The sequence below is a fragment of the Rhea pennata genome, chromosome 3 (genome assembly GCF_028389875.1).
Source record: "Rhea pennata isolate bPtePen1 chromosome 3, bPtePen1.pri, whole genome shotgun sequence".
Classification (NCBI taxonomy): Eukaryota; Metazoa; Chordata; class Aves; order Rheiformes; family Rheidae; genus Rhea; species Rhea pennata.
Window position 1 is genome coordinate 73,769,327 of NC_084665.1, and position 20,619 is coordinate 73,789,945.

Sequence of the window (20,619 nt, forward strand, 5' to 3'; positions counted from 1 at the left end):
GCCTGATTTAATAATGTTTTTTCTTGTATTTAATTTGTCAAACTTTATTAATTTCTGTGCTCCTTATATGGACAAAATACTTTTGTTTTTAATTGCCTTCTTTACTGTCAGACCAAAATAAGACAGTAGTCATCTGAGTCTTTTGATTAAAGAATCTTTTGACTCTGAATCTTCTTCTTCTATTAAGTGGTCTCCATGTCACCTCCAAGCACTCTACCCATTCAGCTTTTCCCTTCTAGATTCATTTCAGCTAGTCTCCTTGATTCTCTTTCATTTCTCTTAAGCATTACCAAGGTGGACCTTTTGCTTATAAGATGTTGAATTAGAGCATATGGTCACTATTAGTTTCTCTTTGATTAGTAGCATGCTGAACTTAGCCAAGAGCTACTTTTTCTCTTACAGACTCTTAAGTTTCTCCAAGAAGCAGACATTGCAATGTGTAAGAACACAGTTTATATCCTGGCCTGATGCAACATTTAGCAGTTTACCCAGGGACAGAGAAGGATGTAGCATCTCCAATAACTTTCTTACAATTATAGTCTGTTTAGTCTCCATTAATATTTCAGTGACCTTTAATAGACCTAACAGTTCTCTTTCTGTGCTAGCTGCATCAAAATACACTACAGTGCAGTTATACTCCAGCTCTTGGTGAGACCCATCCATCCCGTATAGGTTTCCCAGACACTGAAAGCTGCCTCATTCCTAATAATTCTGTCCCCCTTCCGCCAAGTGCTTCTTGCTCAGCTGCTCTGTGCAACTCTGCCTCTCAAACTGGCCCCACATATAGTGCTGAGGACGTTGCAAAGAACAGTAACACAGAGGGGCTGATTTTCAATCTCCTCCTTATTTAAATTTGCTTCTCATTGTTCCACCTCTTCCCCCTCTACTTTGGGGTTACCAATATCCCCAAATATAAACCGTGGCTGGGAACTCCTACCAGGCTGTAAGGAAAGGATCCGAAGCCTCATGGTGCCTGTCACTGCTACACCAGGCAAGCAATACTCCACTGGTACTGCCACAACCAACAATTTCTTTGCCTCATAATAAGGACCCTCAGGCCAACTGTATTAATATAAAGTGCAAACAGTGGCAATTCACATTAATTCAGGGAATTGCAGACTGCAGGAGCTCAGCAGTGGGTATGCGTCTCTTTTGGCTGTCTGCTGTGAGCGTGAATATCTACAACAGAGGAGGAAAAGGAGCTACAGTGTTACCTGCTTCAGCTGCCCTATGTAAGCTCACTATAAAACCGGGAGCCGGTGCCCTGATTTTGGTCTGAAAAACATGAGTTTAGAATTCTGACTACTATCTGCAATTCTAATAGTTTTCCTTTAGCATAATTAAAGGAGTTTGTGTGTTTGGAGGAGTTTTTTTTTTTTTTTTTTTTTTAATTTGTCCCAAGACAGGCTTATTTGTCATGTCTTTGCATTCATTGAGTTTAGAAATAACCAAACAGAAATGCTTCATCACTCATTGCATTAATTTTAACTAAAAATCCCTGCTCACCTCAGATTACTGTGATGTGATACTAAAGCTGGTAAATTGTTAGATGTGTTAGAAAGGAGAATGGATGATAATGAGAGCTAAGTAATATCTGATTCCGATTGTAACAGCTGGTGTGTTTGACATGAACTCATGAGCTATATTATTAAGTAGAATTCAAGCAGCTGAGGGGGAGCTGGTTTGTTTGCTCTGAGGATTTGGCTCTCAACCAGCACCTGCAGTTTCACTTGATTGTGGTTCTACAGAACAGTTGGAGAGGGCATGACAAGAAATCCTAGTGCCGGTGCTAAACCTGAAATAAGAATTTTTGCGTATGTGCTAATGCACTCTACGGAAGAAATGATACATTATTAACCATCTGTGCAGAGACAACATATATCCACAAATACATTCAGTCCTGAAGACATCCATATCTTAAATGAATCTTACTATTCAGTTTTGTCATTTTGTAGCACCAAATACTATTGTAATAATGAAGTCAAGCAAAAGGAGAATAAAAATGTGTTGCCTAAGAGTTAGTGACATAGTCTTGTTTGCAAGTTTAACAGAAAATGTACAATATATGATTAAGTAGATTATTTTGGCTCTGTGGACTCACTTGCAAGCAATTTTGAGATTGTTGCAAATATACTTTTCATATCTAAATAATTTTTTATATATACATAAATGATGTGTACACACAAATACCCCCCCCCCCCAAAATTCTAAGTTATTTCTGCAAATGAAAGGAACAGCAAAATATTTCAGCTGGTGCTGACAGTGAAAGTAGATCAGTGTTAAGTTAGGTCTGCCATTTTAATTATAGGCAAAATAAAATGTTTGGGAAAGTATGTATTTATAGTCTCTCCATGGATACATAATAAAAGGATAATTAGGTGGTCTCAAAGGTAACAAATTGTACTGTGTCATTGTTCTGGTGTTTTTTTTCTTCAAAAAGTACCAGGAAAAGTCATGTGCACTTGCATTTAACTCTAGGCACAAAGTAGACTAGTTCTTTCTTAATGTTTAGCCTTTCTGTAGGATTCTGTTCTGTGCTCTGTCTCCATAGACTGATTCTGATCCAGAAGTTATTTTTAATTAAGTTGAGAATTGGATAGAAAGAGCCCTCTTCTCCTTATTAGCTCTGAGAAGGTAGAAGTGCAAACCATTCAGTAGAAGATTCCTGACTTTTTCATTCTGTAGGAAATTATTAAGATGTTTCATCAGATTTACAAATTTGACTTTCTTAAAGAATACTCCAAATTTTGAATCTCTTTGCAAAAAGTTTAATTACTTCTATTAAAGAATACGTGAGAGCCACTTGTAACTATTTTAAATATAAATCAAGTGAATGGAAGTGTAAGTATATGATGAAATGGGGAAAGTTTCTCATTTAAAAAACTGAATCTGAACCTAAAATTGGCAGAGAGTCTGTTTGCATAAAGATCGTGGAATATGGTTGGGAAACAGTATTTCAGTAGAGCCTTACTCTTTCTAAATAAGGACATGAGATTTTGAACTGTGGAATGGGGTATGGATATACCTTGAAGATAGATTTCAAAAAGGATGCTTTCTTCTTTTGTCTGACAATATTCCACACAGTATTTGTCAAAAAAAATTATCTCTTAGAGCGTCCTTGGGAGAAACTTCTGGCATATTTTTTATTGTTAATGGACTTTAAAAAAAATAAATAGTCCTTTGGATTAGGAGTTTTGCATTTTCCCTGGGATGTTGTGACGTGCACTGAGAGATGTTAGAAAAAGGTGCTGAAGTACAGCAAACACTCGTTTTATGAAGCTCCAGCAAGAGGTTGAACTTCATCAAATTTGCTGCTTGAAAGATCAGATTAGACATTCATTACAGAACACCACATTCGGCCACATATAGTCCTGCTGCTTCAATCTAACTGAAGATCATTGAGAAAATTGAATGCCTCAAATCAGAACTAGACATCATTATTGTTTTTGCATGCACTTCATGCCTTCAGCAAAAGGTACAGACAATGGCAGGTTTGCTGCTGAAGAAACAGATATCCTGTTAGTCTCCTTTGGATTTAGCAATACATCTTGCCCAGAAGATCAGATCTGAAACAGACCCAAACAAGGCTCTTGGCATTAAGTTGGCACGAACTCTTGAGATTGATTTATGGAGAGTGCTAATTGGCCTGTATATCTTTTGGCAGGATCTATTGTTGGTGCTTTTTTAAACAACAGAAATCTGAAAGATTTGAAAGGAGAGATAAGAATGGATGATTTTACCAAGTCCTGCAAGTAATTGCAGGAAACCACGTGCTGGTTTTGTGCCATTTGTTTGTAAAAATGCAACAGTTGAGTAATGTTGATAAATGTTGTGGTTGATAAATGAGTGCAGTTCCTGTCTGTTCTGTGCCAAAAGCTTGCCTCTGCCATATGCAGACTGTATTTGCACCCTATGTGCAAATAATTGAGTTAGGAATTTGGAAAAGATGTTCACATGAAAAATTCTGTGGCACTTCCAGCACAGCTGATGCCAAGGGAAATTTGGGCATTTGGTAGGTGATTGTTCCTAACTAGAGCTGTCATGGAGCATATGAAAGGCAAATCTTTGTTCTTCTCAAGTCAATGAATATATGTGCTTGTTAGGTACAGATTTGATTGCACAGTAATGAGCAAACTGCAAAACTTTCTCAAGCTAAAGGTTGAGAAGAGGATGAGGAAGATCATTTTCATCAAGATTTGAAGAATGAAAAAGAAGGCTAATATGTAGTGCCAGTGTTTCATAGAAATCTAGCTTGCTTTCATCAAGGAAAAATAATTTAGGATGTATTTAAACAGCAGATTCAGTTTTTGACTCCTTGTTTACATTGCAAGTCTTTTGCCAGTAAGTATGCAAGACTTATAATGTGCAAAATATGATCATGTGGTGATAGTGTAACCATTAGGAACGTAATTACCATCATGGAGCCACTGATCAGCAAAGGTTATTGCATTTGAATGGGTATAGAGTTACAAGGGCTGAGAAGGCATCTTTTGCACTTCTTACGCCTGATGTTGGTACTAGGATTCATTAACTAAACAGATTTAGTTTCTGGAACCTATTGCTACCAAGCTGCAAGTGGAAAAAGCTGGCTGATGTGGACAAGTTATACTTTTGTACTTCACAGGTATTTTCTGATCAGTTTTCTTACCATTTAATTTTCTAGCAGTGCATAGAATATGACAGGTCAGGAGGTGGTAAGATATTCTGAAGGACTTGGATTCTATGTTTTGATGTCATACTCAGGTGAGCTATTCTTCACTCAAACACCTTTGATTCTTTACATTAACCCACCTGACTTTGATTAGTCCTTCTAGTAATAATTAGTTAAGTCAGTATAATGTTGTGGGATTCCAGTTGTTCAGATACATGAAGGCTCAAAAGCTTGCATACAACCTGCATAAACAGACAAAACACAAAAGGAAGCAAAAAAGGAAGAATCTCTTCAGCAGCAGAGATACTGGAACAGAGTCAACCTACAGTAAACAAAACCAATCTTCCCTCTGGTGTCCTGGGCCAGTTCCATTGTTCCTTGTGACTCAGATGCATCTAACTACCACAAGGGCTCTGCAACTAGTTAATCTGAGGAACTGGATGTATCTGATCTGTTTGTTTTCTCCAGCCTTTAGGCGGTCATCTGCTTTTGCAGGCTAAGCGAAACAACCAAGCTAGTTGTTTTTGGAAGCTGGTTCAATCCTGTTAGTGATTTAAAGTCACGCTGTCCCTTGGGGGGCATGTTGTCCTTAATTTTTGCAAGCATGGCTAGATATTTTTGCAGTCCAGTAGATTCTCAGGATCATCATGTGAAAAGGATATGCTGTGAAACTCATTCTCTTCCATTTTTCTTTAAAAAACGCTTTTTTGTTTTCTTCAAACCAACAGCTGCAGAACAAAGTCAGCAGCTCACAATTCCATTTCTTAAAGGATGCTATTTTTCCCCAACTTGTTCTTAAAAGCATCATTCACATATACAGACAATTTCAATCTTTTTCCTTTTATCATGCAAAACCAGTGAATAACTCAAACCTTCTCATCAGCATTTGCTGCTTGTAGGATCTCTCTTACAAACATCATTCAGCCTATGCTCAGTCTTTTCTCTACAGAATCGCTTTTATTTTCATTTATATTCAAGAGGGAAGAACAAGTCATCATCTCTGATTCCAGGCAAGATCAATACCTGCTGGGATGTTCTAGGCAAACAGTGCCACATCGCTACAGGAAACCGTGGAGGTGGCCCTAAGCTTTCAGTTCATCTGGGGAGACTTGCTCTGATGTCAAATGCCATCAGCTTTTCTGCCTTTCTTGGAAGATGTGTGTTAATATGTTTATTAGCTGCCTTAACAAGAGGTTTTCTGAGACAGTGAGAACAACTCCTTGATCAACCGGTTCCTTCTTAAAGGAATGTGTCAGATGGCGATAGAAGAATTGAGTTTAGCTGCTGCTAAAATGCCCTTTTGCATATCCTGCTTTTAAGATTTTCCTATGTCTAGTCCCAACTTGGAAATATACTTAAGTTACTATGATATTTTAATTTACATATCAACATATACATACGTATACATATACATTAAACCTGCAAAGTATTCTGTCTAGAATTACCCATGTAAAGTATGCAGTCAACCAATAAAATAAAACAGTAGAGCCATGCAATGAGTTTTGGGAAAGCCAAAAAAGAATTTGCATGACTGTCATGCTCTATTTTCCTCCTTTCCTTTCTGTTTGCCAGATAATGCATTTTCCTCCTATTTCAGGAAGAAACTCCCCAATTCCTTTTGACTGACAGGCATGTTCTGTAACAGAATTTGTGTAGAATTTGAGATCATGATGCATTTTTTAACATTAAAAATACTTTACATAAAAGGTACAACATACACAAAAGAGCTCTCCTTTTCTGTAGTCAAAGAGGAGATGGTAAGTGAGAGTATTTTGGGATACTTGCATTGAGTATGGGAAAGAGAAGCAACATAATATCTGTAAATGCTGATACAGTACTTGAAATCTTTATGGATATTTCTAACCATTGTTTCCTCCCAATGTTCAGCTGCATTCAGAAATCATGTAGTGCTCATCTGTGGGGGGAACACATCATTGTTGTTTAGTTATGGAAATGAATTTCAGGTTAAATGGTAAGAAAAAAATTAACTGTAGGGAATTCAGAAAAGCTCTTGGTTTGCTCATAAATTTATGACTTGCTGGCAGCGCTACTCTTCAGTCAGAGCACTTCTTTCTGACTCTTAAGAACTGGAAATGTCTGTTTGCCTTCTTATATTTTAGTCAGTTTTATGGCTTGTCCGGTAAGAGAAAACAGTCTTACAGCAAACAGAAAGGAAGTGAATTAGTCTGCCTGATGATTTAGCTTACCACATAAATGCAGCTTCCTAACTTAGTCTCCTCTCTTGAAGCCTTCTGTTTGCTTTACATTAAAAGAACATCAAGAGACTTCACGTATCTTATATTTAATTTAAGGAAAATATACAAACATTTTATTTAGGCTTGTTTTGAATGTGCTCGTTATTCATCAGGCAATTTAGTAACTATAGTCTTTCAGAGAAATCTCAACAGTAAGGAATGTACTGAGTTAAGAAATCATCGCTTCCTTTTCTACTGTACAAAGGAAGTCTTCTCTTGTTATATTACTTACATAAATAGCCAGCAGAGTGCCAGAAATCTTGGGAAGAAGAGAATTTAAGAAATAAGCTAAACTTTAACATTCCTCTCTTCTGAGAAGTAACTTCTTAAAAAAGCATTATCAATGCAACTGCTGGCATTACAAAACTCTCGTCATAGAATCAAGCTTAATCAGTAGCTGTTTGCACAGAATTGCAGATACAGGTTGAGTTAACCTGACTGACATCTTCTAAACCCCATTATTTTAATGGAATTTTCCAAAACAAATAAGAAAAATAGTTTCTACGTTGTTAGCAGGTGTGACAGTCATCAGCGTCCACTTGTAATCTGAGAAACTATTGTTCTAACGTTAGAGTTGGAACAGGTAAAAACTCTTGATTCCCTTTCCATAAATAAAAAAGTGAAACAGAAGTAATCTCTCGCTGCTTGAGGCAGAGAAGCAGAGAAAGATTAATGACAGAGTTTTATAATCAAATGGTTTGTTCCAGTGACCCATGCCATAAATCTAATGTAGTAACACTACCTTTGTAATTGTGACTATCTAACCTTTTTTAAAGATATTTATAATGTTTCCAGTATCAGAGATAACAATAATGTTTAAACATGAGACAGCCTTAATATAAAAATAAATTTCCACTGAATACTCGTTGTATTCAATATATGTTTGAACAGTAGAACACTAACAAAGGAGTAATTTTTAATTTATTCTTCTGAATGCATGAACATGTCAAATTAATGGTCAGTGGACTTACCCATGCATCAAGAGGAACAGAGCATCTCTCTAAAGAGCATTAAGCTATTGCAAATGAGAGTACTTAAGCTTTTTGTTTAACGAAGACTATGTAAAATCTTGTACTCTGTAATTCTGTGCCTGACATCATAACTTATTTTCAAAACTTTGGTACTCAAACTTTTCAGCTTGGACTCCCCCTGTTTTGCTCCTTGGCTTCTTTTATCAGCTGCATTCCATGTATATTAGTTTACTGCTTGCTCCTTTCTAAAGTCACTACTTCCCTACAAGAGGAGACTCTGGACACAGACTTGTGTGTTTACAAGGTATAGCTTGGACAAAAGTCGTGTTACTGCCAGTCCACTTCGTTAGGACTCTCCTGTGACACTGTCCTGTATGTGCCCTCATGGTGTGCCACAACACATGCAACTTGCACCTCCAGCTTAATGAAAACAGACTGTAAAATAATCCCTTGTTGTGGCTATCCAGAGAACTTTTAGTAAAATAAAACAGGAGAAAACTTGAATTTTTCAGGGCAGTGGCACAGGTCAAGTGCTTTGCAGCAGAAACGTAATTCACCACAGCAGTGAGCCCTGAGCTCAGCCAAGAACTAGTCTGTGCTAATTCCCCTGAGGTCTTTGCTGTGGCAAAGACAGTACAGCCACGGTCAATGTACATTTTAACCAGTTGAGAGAAACAGCTGAAATCAGTACCTGATTTGAAATTCTTGAGGTGGTAGCAGGCAGAGAAAATTTCCTTGTTTTAAATGTTTCATTATCCCTTCCCGCAGCTGCTACCAGTAATGGAATATGCAGTCATTCAAGATGCTTTATTTTTCTCCCGACTAAAATGATCTTCAGCGAAATCACTAGTGCTTAACCTTATGTGAACATCTCTATGGGACTTCAGTTCTGGGGGTCTCTGTATTGTGAGACCTGCAGGAGTTTTTTACTAATATGTGGGGGAAGTTTGTCAGGATAGCCTTGTTATATGTCTGAAGGATAGAGAGATTCAAGGTTGGAAATATCTCTAGTCATCTAGTCCAACCTCCTCTCAAAGCAGGGGTGATTTCAAAGCTAAATCAGGTTGCTTAGACCTCGTCCCACTGCATACCTCCAGTGATAGAGGTTACACAGCCCCTCTGGTCACTGTTCTTGTGTTTGCCTCCTCACGATACGGGATTTTTTTGTATGTGTTTAAGCCCCTCTGTGAGTGGCAATGATTGTCTCTTGTCCTTTCGTTGTGTGAGAACGGTGTGTCTCCATCTTCTCTGCTACCTCCCTTTCCATGCTGGAAGGCTGCTGCTAGATCTCCCTTTCTCCTTCTCTTCTCCCAGCTAAGCAAAAAGCTGCTTCCCTCCGTCTCTCCCTGTACATCGTGTGCTCCAGCCCTCTCTCCTGCATAGTGACCCTCCACTGGCCTCTCTCAAGTTGGTCAATTTGACCAATCTTGATTTAGAACATAGACTCAGGTGGAGGAGTCTGTAGAGGAGGAGAGGAATGAAGAGATGGAGTAGCTGGGTTTTGTTTTGTGTTGTTTTTTCCATCAGCTTAGTAAGCTGATAAGATTTGCTGTGCACGTTCCCATTTGCTAGTACTCAACGTAGGGAAGGTGGCAGAATATGGGAGACCTTGACCCTTTTTTAAGTAATCACCATTAGATCTAGTGAATCATACAGAGAAATTCCACTTCTGCTGCTTGCTCAGTAGTCTGATCACCACTGTCCCAGCAGTTGAGGTACAAGTTCATTAAACTGTTGTTCTGATATTGGAGTAAAATGTCCAACAACAAAATTAAGTTGGGGAAAAAAAAAGAAAAAAAAAAAAAAGCTGAAGTGAAAGCATAATGAAAGTAGAAATACTCAGTATCCTGTTCATGATTCTGTATTTGTATATTTAATAAGCATCATTTAAAACTCTTCCCATCAGCAACTGGAACAAACTTACAAGTGTCATGTAAAGCTGGCCTCAAATTTAAACAGCAGCTCTCCATTTGCTATTGAGGTAACATTGAAAAGCAAATGAAACATCCTTTTACCTGCACAAAGTGATTTTAGCTTTTATGTGCCTGCTGCAGTGGTCTGGGAGCTTACTTTACAGTGAATCAGTTAATGGTATTGGAATTAAAAGATGCATTTAAATTTGCAAGGCCAGGAACGAATCTTCTGCTAGCACTTTATGCTGTATTAAGGATGGAATTATAGATTCACCGTGCAACATTTATTAGGCTTCTCCAGCCCACCCCCCTTTTCACACAGATGGGGTTGCAAATCACCTCTCAACGGTCACCTGCTTGAAAGGAGAGTTTCATATGCAAAGTGCTATTCTTTGTTTAGATATGATAGCTTGCAAGATGTAAAATGAGGCAGCTATTTAAATTTGTTGTTACAGCACTTGGGCTGGGTACACAAGATTAAATAAAAAGAAAATTAGGAAGCAGATGCTTGTGGCTTAACAGAGGAATTGTGCTAAAAGATACTCCTCATTACTGGTGGATATGAGTAATTTTGCTAAGGCAGCTGTTTCCTTAATCAGGAAAAGCACAAACCTCTAAGATGACATCCAGATGTTTTCTGTATTGCTTCACAATATAATGAATTAACATTGTGTATGCCATATTTTTAATTCTATCTATGTTTACTTATGTTACATCCAGTGTATTTTCAAATACATATATTATCTTCCCTAACTGTAGAACAACTGAACTCTAAATACATGCTGTATATTTTGAGCTTTGGACATACTTGCCTGGTATCCCTAGTTCCCTAGCTGCTTCTAGGAATGACAAAGCTCTTTATCTCTCACTTGTATCCAAGCATTTAAATATCAGACTTCTGCAGATTAGGGGCAATTTGGGGGGAGGGGAAGGGTTGCTTGTGGTGAGGGGTTGGTTTTATGGGACAGTGTCTGTTCATCCTCTGCTTGTGCAATTGTATGGTGCTTCAGTCCATGCTGCCCAGGATTCTCAAATGGGACATACTGTGCTAAAAACGGTGGGTTCAGACCCTGCTGGATATCTGGCAAAATTAGAGATTTAAAACTTGCACTAGCTTTCAGGTTTAGGCTTGATCCTCAGTCATGGGCGCTGACAGTTTTCATGGCTGTTAGTTTGCCATCTGCCGTTGCTAGAAACATGGACTTTATTGGGCTGGAGACTTGGGATTCCAGACTTTTCAGTGGTTCATTTCTATTTCTGACAAAATATAAGAATGGCATCCCAAATCTTTGACACTGATTTATCAGTACTGAGCTATTTTATCATTTATTTATCATAAATATTTATTATCATAAATAAACTGTGTGGCATTTCTAGAATCTTAAAATTTAAGTATAGCTTTCTGACAGCCTGAGTTTTGATACCTGGGATCTGGGCCTCAAGAGCGAAATGCCAGCACACAGTTGGTCTGCATTTGGGGTGAGGAATTCTCAAAGGCTTTTGTATTCAAAGAATTACTTTTATTACATATATTTAAGGTTTGCTAACTTCTGGAACACCAGAATTTAATCTCACCAGAGATCTTCGATGATCAGTTCACGTGCTTTCTAGGTACTAATGAGTTGTAGCTTAACTTCTAATTGTCCAAGTATTCATAAGCTTAAAAAAAGTTAATACCTTTTTGAAATTAATAGATTCATTAGCAGTTACTCTTTCACTTCAAGTCTAAAACTTCTTTCTGTTAAATTGTTCTTGGCATTTAAGCAATCTTAAATACACAGCTATGTAAGTAACACACAAGGAAATAATATAACTGGAACAAACTCTTCCCTTGTGACTTTTTTAATTCTACAGTATTGATCAATTCCTTCCCTCATTTCAACTTTGAGTACAAGTCAGAGGTGCATGTGTTACTGTACATTGATACTTCTTAGTTTTATGCCTTGCCTTCTTTCTGCATGAGATTTTGTACCATTTATTACTGGCTTTCCTAAAGTAAAGTTTTAGAACACCATGTATCTTCTTAGAAGCTCTTTAGTTAAGAAGCAACTGAAGCAAATATATGTTAGCTAATGCACATAGCAAAACAAACAAATAAATTGAAAGTTTTGTGCATTTGGATTAAATGTGGAAATCTAACTGATCCAGTTACTTCCATTTGATCAAGTTCTGTATAGCCTTTCAGGGTAGAGGAGATGTCTTTCATGGTACTGTGTGATTTCTTTAGTACAATGATCAGCTAGGAAGAAAAACAATTTTTATTGCCATTGGTGAAAGCATAACAAAAAAGAACAATCAAATAAAAGAAGGAATAATTCTTTTTTGTAGAATTACAAGCATTTTTTTGCATTAGATTTTCTCCAGAACAATAAAGAGTCAGCCTGATGTATGTTCTAGCTTACTTTGTAAGATAACAGATATTTTTCATGCTCTTCAGTTTGGGCTATTCCATCCATTAGATTGGCATATCCTGTAGCATAGTGCCTACGTACTAGAGCCTGGCATGCTGACACGTTCTGGAAATGGAAGCTCGTACTCCCAGCTTCCTCACGATCACAAGGCCCAGTAAGGTTTTTTGCATACTTCTAAGATCAGAGGTTTTCAAAAGTTGGATAGGTTTTGTGCACCTTCTCAAAGAGACGCATCATCTTAAGTGCCCCAGGGTTTCCCGAAGGCTTGAGCTCTCCAATGCCTTGTAATCTCTTGTGTCCAATACAAATCTGGGGCTTCTTCTGAAGATCTTGTTAAAAGTATTAGGCGCTGCCAGTTTTGGCCTTGGATTGGGATAACGGCTGCTTTGACTGTCCGGTCTGTATTTCCTCGATTTGCTTTCCTGGAAACCAGGATACCCAATTGTTTCTTAACACGTTTCCAGCCCAGCCCTCTATGGCAGTAGATGTTTAGCACGATTGTAGACATGCCCACAGATGACAGTTAAATGTAGCTTCCTCCCCGCTTCACACAGTTGACACCATTCTCATGCGCAAGAGAGATGTGGATGCAAGTTAGTGCTGCTTGGATGAGGAGTTCAATAAGAGGGAAATGACAGAGCTCATTTATGAAACTGAGTCTTTCTAAGTCTAGTCCTTCTGCTGGGATTTCCTTTCCACTAGCAATGCCACCGTGGCCCTGTGCCTGCCTAGCAGCTTAGCTCGTGTTCCCTCCGTGGACTTGCCGGTGGGGTCGAAACCGTAGCCACTCAGTTTTGCTGATTTGCAAGGAGGTCGGCTTGTTTGTTTAAAATCTCCTTAAAACCAAACGCTGTTCTGACCCATCCAAATTCTCATGCCAAGCCGCGAGGAATCTCCCTTTGGAAAGAAGCTAACGCCTGCTTTCTCCCCGCCTTTGGGCTTTTATGGAAATGATGTTCCCGAGGGCCAACTCTCTGCTTGCCAACCAGAAACCTTCCCAAAACTGGGGCTGTGACCGCAGCATCGCCCTGTGCGATCATGCCGGTTAGCTCTGCTCTGTCTTCAGCGACCCGACGTCCACCCTCGGGCAGAGCCGCCCACTTTTGGGGCACGATCCTCTTTCTCCTGGCAGGAGGATGTCTGGGCCTGAGCAGCACCCTGCATTTCCATGGCGTTTCACGTGTGCTTCACTTCAGGTCCAGCACGACCGAGGCTAACCCAAAACTAATAAGCCTGACTTGGACCCAACCTATTCCCCGGAGAAATTGCTCAAAATTTACTCTCCAGCACGTCTGGTTCTGGCAGTGCAATAAATAAAATTTATTACGAGCCGAGAAGGTCCCAGGTGAAGCCCACCTGGACTCCTCCCGTTAGCACGGGCTACGACGCCGCGCCTCAGCTTGGGTCTCCGGATGCTGTTAACCATCTTCGCACCACGTAGCACAGCTAATCCAGAAATGACTTGGCTCAGTCAGAGGTAATTAAGGATTGACTGAAATTAAACTCGAAACCACCTGTTCCTGCCAAGGTAACAGCAATTGTGAAAGCGGTAATTGCTGCTGAATTAATGTCAGCAACTGGGTAACTTATAAAGGCATCGTAAACGCTGGAAATATGTTACAGGAAATGATTTAAAATAATATAGCACTTAAGTGTTATACCACTTAGCACTGAAGCTTGTCAAATAGTTCAGCTTACATAATTTCAAGTGTTCTGATACTTCAAGTGCAGCACAAACATCTTCAGAGCTTTTCTAAGCTTTCCTGGTGAAGATAAAAAGATACAATCATAACAAAAATCTTGGATTGTCTTTCAGCGAGGAAGGTGTTAGAACAAACTCTTTTTTTTAAAAGAGTCCTTTGTTGTTAGCAGGTCATTTTAAACCTAAATCAACACTTTTTTCCACTGAAAGGATTTCTGTTTAGTGCTCTGAAGAGAAGTGAAGCAGTCTGTCCTTGCTCATTTTTCTGCTCTCGTTTCCTGCTTTTGCACTGAAATATTCATTCCTTACTCTACTGGGAAGGGCAGTCAGGTACAGCAAAGAAAGCAATAAATCTTACTTACTGCCTTGTCAGTTTTTATCTGTAAATATAATGCAAAAGTGAACAATGCTTAATTTGACAAAATTAGAAATGCAGAGAAAATGTCTTTGTCAATTTGAAAAAATAATAAAGGATTAGGATTGTTTCCTCTGATCACTGCTAAAATTTGACTTCTGGTTTTGCTATTATGCTGTAAATGTTTCTGTAAATGTTGTTTATATCAAATGCTACGGTGGGTATACCCATCTGGATATGAAGGACACAATTACCCCATCTTTCTAGTTAGATTTTATATGAATGCTTTTTTAGATAGAATTATGGACATTCTTTATTTTATGATAATAGACCATGTTGTGCTATTTGTTAATTATATGGGCCCCGTACAAAATTTGAATATATTTTGTTGTGTCCTGTGTTTTGTTTTCTTCCTGATTAGCAACAGCAATTACATCTATGATGAGGTAATCTAGCATTTTCATAGGAGTTTGTCATTCCAGCTAGAGGAAATGTGTTTGTTTATCCAGAGGAGATAATGTCCCTGCGCTATAATGGAAGTCACTGCTGCATCAAATGACAGCTCTGGACTCAGTCCTACAGTTGCGTCTTTGTAGGCAAACCCTTACTTCTCTGTTTCCCCAGTAAGAGTAAATCTCACTGCTTATTGGATTGGGGCTTCTCACATGAGCAGTGCAGTTCTGAAAGTTTGACCTTTTTTAAAATTCCCTTTTAGAATACAAAGACCTTTCATTGAAAGCCATTAATAAAAGAAAGTTGCACAAAACGCTGCATTCCACGAGATTGTGTAGAGAATGCAAGTAACTGCTTTAAATTAAGCTGGCATTTGGAAAACTTAGTTGATTAAATTCATGGCCAAAGTTTCATTCAAAGTTCTTCTCTGTCCGCTGGTTTATGCCCAAAACCTCTGTTGTTCCATCAGTGACACAAAGTAAGCAGAACAACAACAACAAAAACCCCATACCCAAAGTGCTTTTCTAAGCAAGAGCGCTTCACTGAATTAAGGTCACATTTGAGAGAGAAATGAGGAAATTTTTATTAAAAAAAAAAAAGAAAAGAAAGACTTTAGGAAAATTGCTGATGGAAGTACTATATACGTAAATGTGGTTACTTTCCTTACTTTTTTCAGTAATAGTATAGCCATGCTACTAGAATGAAAGACACAGAACATACCTACTGAGGAAGCAGATGACTTCTTGGCACTGGGAATCATGATCACACAGAATCAGTAAGGTGGGAAGGGACCCCTGGAGATCATCTAGTCCAACCTCCCAAAGATTTCCTGGTGCTAGTTCCACTGGGACTTGAACCCAGGACCTTCTGCATGTAAAGCAGATGTGATATGCATGCATACTATGTCCTGCAGAAGCACACCTCCTTTAGCTTATGCCTGGTAGAGGCCTGGAAAGGCATCAGTTCTGGACTTTATCTCTTATGAAGACCAAAAATATTTACGTGTATTAAAAAAAAAAAATCTGGATGAATGAGCTCCCTGGGCTTGGTATGTGCGCTAGCTGTGGGTTGAACGGACAATAACAGGAAAGCTGAATGTGCACAGCAGTGACATTGATTCCTTGTTTATTCATTGCTGTCCTAAAATGTCATTCAAGGAATTGTTTGCTTGGGAGTTACGGTGGCAGGTTCGGGGAGGGGGGGAGGGTTGAGTTTTTAAGGCACCTCAGATTGGTAGCCAAAAGGACAAAGATGACACTGCTGTTATTTTAACTAAAAATTAATTGCTTACTGCTATAAATATGCATCTCAATGGAAAATGTAGTTAGTCTGGTTTTTGTGTAATCTATTGTATAGACTGGTGTCTAATTTTATGCTAATTTTAATTAGGAGTAGGACGGTAGTGTGAAGGAGTCTATACACTTATTCTAGAAAGGAATTATTCTTGCTTAGGACCCTCACACAGTGAGAATCAATAATACAAAAGATTGTTAGAGATCTTATGTGAAGCTTTTAAAAAATATTAATAACACTTTGAGTCTAAAATGAGAGATTATGTCACATTCGTGGTCTGTCTTCTGACAAAGATGCTAGAGAAAAATGCTTTAAAAAGCATTTAGTATCCTACCTAACTTTGCAATGTTATGTGCTGATCATGTATTTTTAACACTTTTTAACTCTTTTTTTTCCTGAATCACCATGTTTCTTTTAGAATAATTTTCTTAATGTGCTAAATAATTATGTTACAGTGAAATCTCAGTGCAATTTTTGGTGGTTTGGTTGGTTTTTAAAGGTAGTAGTAACACTTCCCTCTCACTGCTCCATTTAAGAGAAGGGATTGAGCACGGTGTTGCTTGCTTATTGTATTACCTGGGCAGCTAATAGATCAGATAAAGAACACCTAAAAAAGCGTGTGATCTAGACGGAAGGTATGATAGAGCGGGTGAAGCGTGAGCAGGTCGTAGCGGTCTTGGAAGCAGTTTATGGCCTGAGCAGAGAAATACTTTAACCTGGAGAGCTGAGGACAGGGGGCTGTGGGATGGAAGGGGAGCTGCAGTGCCGGCTTGGGACAGCGATTTACTATTGCTTAACCCTATTAAAGCTGCAAATTGAAAAATAAAGTGGTTGCTATTATTAATCTTCACCTTCTTGCCCTTACTGAAATATGATTATTTTTCTAGTTGAAGTTCCTTCAGTTTAGAATGCTCAATCATTCACAAAATGTTGTTGAATGTTTGTCATTCTTGCCTATACTGTTTTACTGACATTAGGTAGTAATTTAGGAGTCAGTAGTTCACTTATTAAATTAGTCTTAGAGATAAAATTGAATAATATCGGTAGCTGACTTTTTAGTAATAAACTGTTGCAATTCTGTTGTGAAAAAGAAGTGCATTGTCAGCTCAGGACTTGTTCCAAAATTGCATGAGAGTTTAAAAATCACTTTTTAAATTCTGTTTTTCTAATTGCTTTTTTTAAAGATTCCTATATATCAAATTGTTTACTGCATTGGAAGATACGCATTTTGGAAAAAAAATTAATTAGAAAATCCAACTTTATTGTGTGTTCTTAAGTTGAAGATGTAACATTTTTTTTTCAAACTACTGTCCTTATCAGGACTGACTTACGGCTTTCTTGCCTATCCATGAGTGGAAAAATATTTCCTTACTACCTGATACTGGTTTTGTTTATTTTTGAATGTCTGTTAATTTTGACATGCTTAGAAAGTAGACAAGGTTTTTTTGAAAGAATTTAGTATGTCATATAAATACAATAGAATTGAATTGGTGAGAGTTTATTTGAAATTAAAGCATTTTTGCTATACATTGACTCTTTATTTAATTAAGATACTAAAATGTTACATTTTGTCCAAAAGCCATTATTAGAATTGCTCTTTCTGAGTTTGCATATAATCTTTTTAATGATGAAGGATTAATAAAAAGCATAAGTTACAGCACTTACTGTGTCTGGGTCATTGCCTTGCTGGCAGTACTACAATTTAATATTTATGTGCCTTTTGAAAGGGACATCTCCTCTTGTCCCAAAATACGTGTCTAAAAAGAGTATATCTGACACTGACAGTCTCCACTTTTAATCACACTTCGTTAAAAAAAGAAAAAAAAATGCCTCCTTCAGATATGAGAAAAGATGGGTCTTACACTGCGCCATAAGTGCTTCTGCTGGAATTCAGGCTCTTGATGTGTCCATTGCTCAGGAAGTTCATCATAAAACGTTTTCCTGTTAGTACTTCAGTGTTTCAAGTAGAGATGCTAAGATGAACTGCTGAGTTAATCACTGCTGAGTTAATCACATCCTATGCTGTAAAAGGCTGAGGAGGCCTCTCTAGTGCTGGAAGACCAAAATTTGGGGTTAGGGTTTGATGGATCAACATGAACAAATGCAACTGCTTAGTGTAACTCATAGGAAGGCTGTGTTTTCCTTGTAGAGTTAGTGTCATTTGCTCTGTGCAAGTTTGCTCTGTGCTCAGGGATAATGAAGTTCTGCACAAACTACTGTTTCTGGGTGTCCCTCAAGGTTACCCCCTGGTGAGACCAAATTAGGTACTGTCTGAAGGTCACAAATCCATAACTAATTTTTGGCAGAATCCACACAATTGGTACATGGGAAATCAGAAATAACATAGGTTATGGAAGGATTTCCAAGCAAATCATTTTCCCTACTGCTTTACTTCACATTGCTCCCAGCACTCATATGTACTCAACTCAGACATACAAAGGCACTAAGGCAAGAGGATTTGGTTGCTTCATTTTTTTGACTCCAGCCGTAAAGTGGCTCCAGAAACAGGAACAAATTACTAAACTTCACTCAAAATCTCAGAATCTCTTCTGCTGTAATTCCAATCCTGGGTTATTGTCACAGAAATCTTAAATCCTGTGTCATAAGAAGAAACTGTGAGATAGTCTATTGTAGTAGTTGGTAGCAGTTGAGGTAAAATATATGTAGTTATGGTAACATGTATGGTTGTGGGACAGTAGTTATGGTAAGGTGGTAATCCCAGAATTTCAAATTTTCACTTGATCAAATACTTTATAATAATAAAAAGCTTAACACAAAGTGACTTTTAGAAAGTGCAATCTTAAAAATTGCATTATATTTGTATAGAAATTTCTTGTTATATTGTTTGGACCAGCAAATAGCTTTATTTACATTTACATAAACATATGAACAGAGTTCCTGTGTATTTTCCTTCCTTCTATGAAAACTTGCTCTAATGTGTCTTCCTATACTGTGATGTGCATTGCATGTACAAGATGATTTATAATAAATAAGTAAATAAATAATTCATCATAAATATGTTTGAGGGGAAGAAATGAATTGAAGGGAGCTGTTATTAGAATGAGAGAAGGATGAAGGTGACTTTGCTATTTTGGCTAATACACCTGGGATAATTCCTTTCAGTGTTGCACAGAACCCCACTGCAATTCCCAGCAAATAGGACTTGAACATTCCTCACATTGTAATCGCTAAATAGGTTTCTATATTTAAGTTGAAACAATTTTGTTTCTAATTAGAAACTCTTTTTACTAGAGCGGTCATTGCTCTGAAAGTCAGGTTAATGTAACCTGAGCTAACTTGGCAGTTGGAAGAGAGCAAAATCCTCTTTGTTCTGGCTTTACAGCTATTACCTGGAACATAAAAGTTCCTTATATTAAATTGTATGTAATTCCTGTGGGCAGATGTTAAGCATTTGAGGTCTTTCTGCTTCATCTTTTTAGGATGAGAGCTGAAACTTTTTTTGAATGTTAAGGATGAGCATAACTCTCAGTTGTCTATAGGGGAATATTCCATTTTGGGGGCTAATCACGGCATCAATACCCATTCGTCTTCCTGCCACGCCAGCTGAGTCCAGAAAGACTACTTAGTAACTCAGTCGCAGTGCTGCAAAAATATCATTGTGCTGCCTTTTTCTGTTGCTTTTTGGTGGGTTGTGTTTGTTTTGCTTTTGCCACATGCCAGCCAGGCCAGACGGAGCAGCACACAAGCAGTTCTGCACAAACCAGTATAGCCAATATATATATAATTATAACTCTGATTTGTTGCTGGTCATACCAGATGCATGTCATCTGGATAGCTTTCCTAGGTAATACTGTTGGATGAGTTATTCCATTTTCTGTGGTGTCCACTACCCTTGTTACTCTGCATAGCAGATAAATGATTGTACTTCTTGGCCTCTTTGATATTACACTAAAAAACAAGGTTGCTTCATTGTGCTGGGATGATTTTGTACTGCACGTTCAACAGCAGGATCATTCAAAATCATTCAATGGGAGCAACATTGTCTTTTCCAACACTTTGTTTCTTCTTAATTTTCAGATATTCCGAAAGAAAGCAGTGGAACTTGGAGAGAAATTGCTTCCTGCTTTCAATACTCCCACTGGGATACCTTGGGCATTACTGAATATTAAGAGGTAATATCTAATTTTTGATGACTAGAGCAATATAAAGAAGTTGGTTGAAATCCTGTCTGAACCACAAAGCTATTGCAATTAACTCACTATTTTAGTCTTTCTAAAGAGAGTCTTTCTATGCTAAAGATCCTTGGTTTTATAGTTTAAGTTAAGAAATTTAAATAAATATACATTGTACACACAAGAGTGCATATAGTTATGCATTTATTCACCTCGGAACAAGCTGCTTTTCTGTTAATTAGCATGTTGCTCATCACTTTTCCTGAAGTCTTCCATCGGTTTTAGTGTTGTTACAGGTAGGGTAGTTGCAAAAGGAGATGTGCTACTCCAGAAGAGTAAGGGTTCTTGCCAGTTAAGCTACTATGTGAAAAGCACTATGATTTTTACCTGTTCTCACATGTAGTATCAGTGTGTCCTAAGAAACAGGAATAACATCTGCTGCAAGTGACTCATTGACTTGCATTGTCTCCTTAGGAGTTTCT

At 38.0% G+C, this 20,619-nt stretch overlaps 1 protein-coding gene across 4 annotated transcripts in view; it reads left to right on the forward strand.

Moving 5' to 3' along the window:
* The window catches only part of MAN1A1 (mannosidase alpha class 1A member 1), a 146,138-nt gene that overhangs the window by 59,255 nt on the left and 66,264 nt on the right, over positions 1 to 20,619 (forward strand). For all 4 annotated transcript variants that reach the window (XM_062572615.1, XM_062572617.1, XM_062572616.1 and 1 more), the window contains one exon: positions 20,043 to 20,137. In XM_062572615.1, the coding sequence (XP_062428599.1) occupies positions 20,043 to 20,137 (95 nt within the window). The remainder of the gene's footprint in view (positions 1 to 20,042; positions 20,138 to 20,619) is intronic.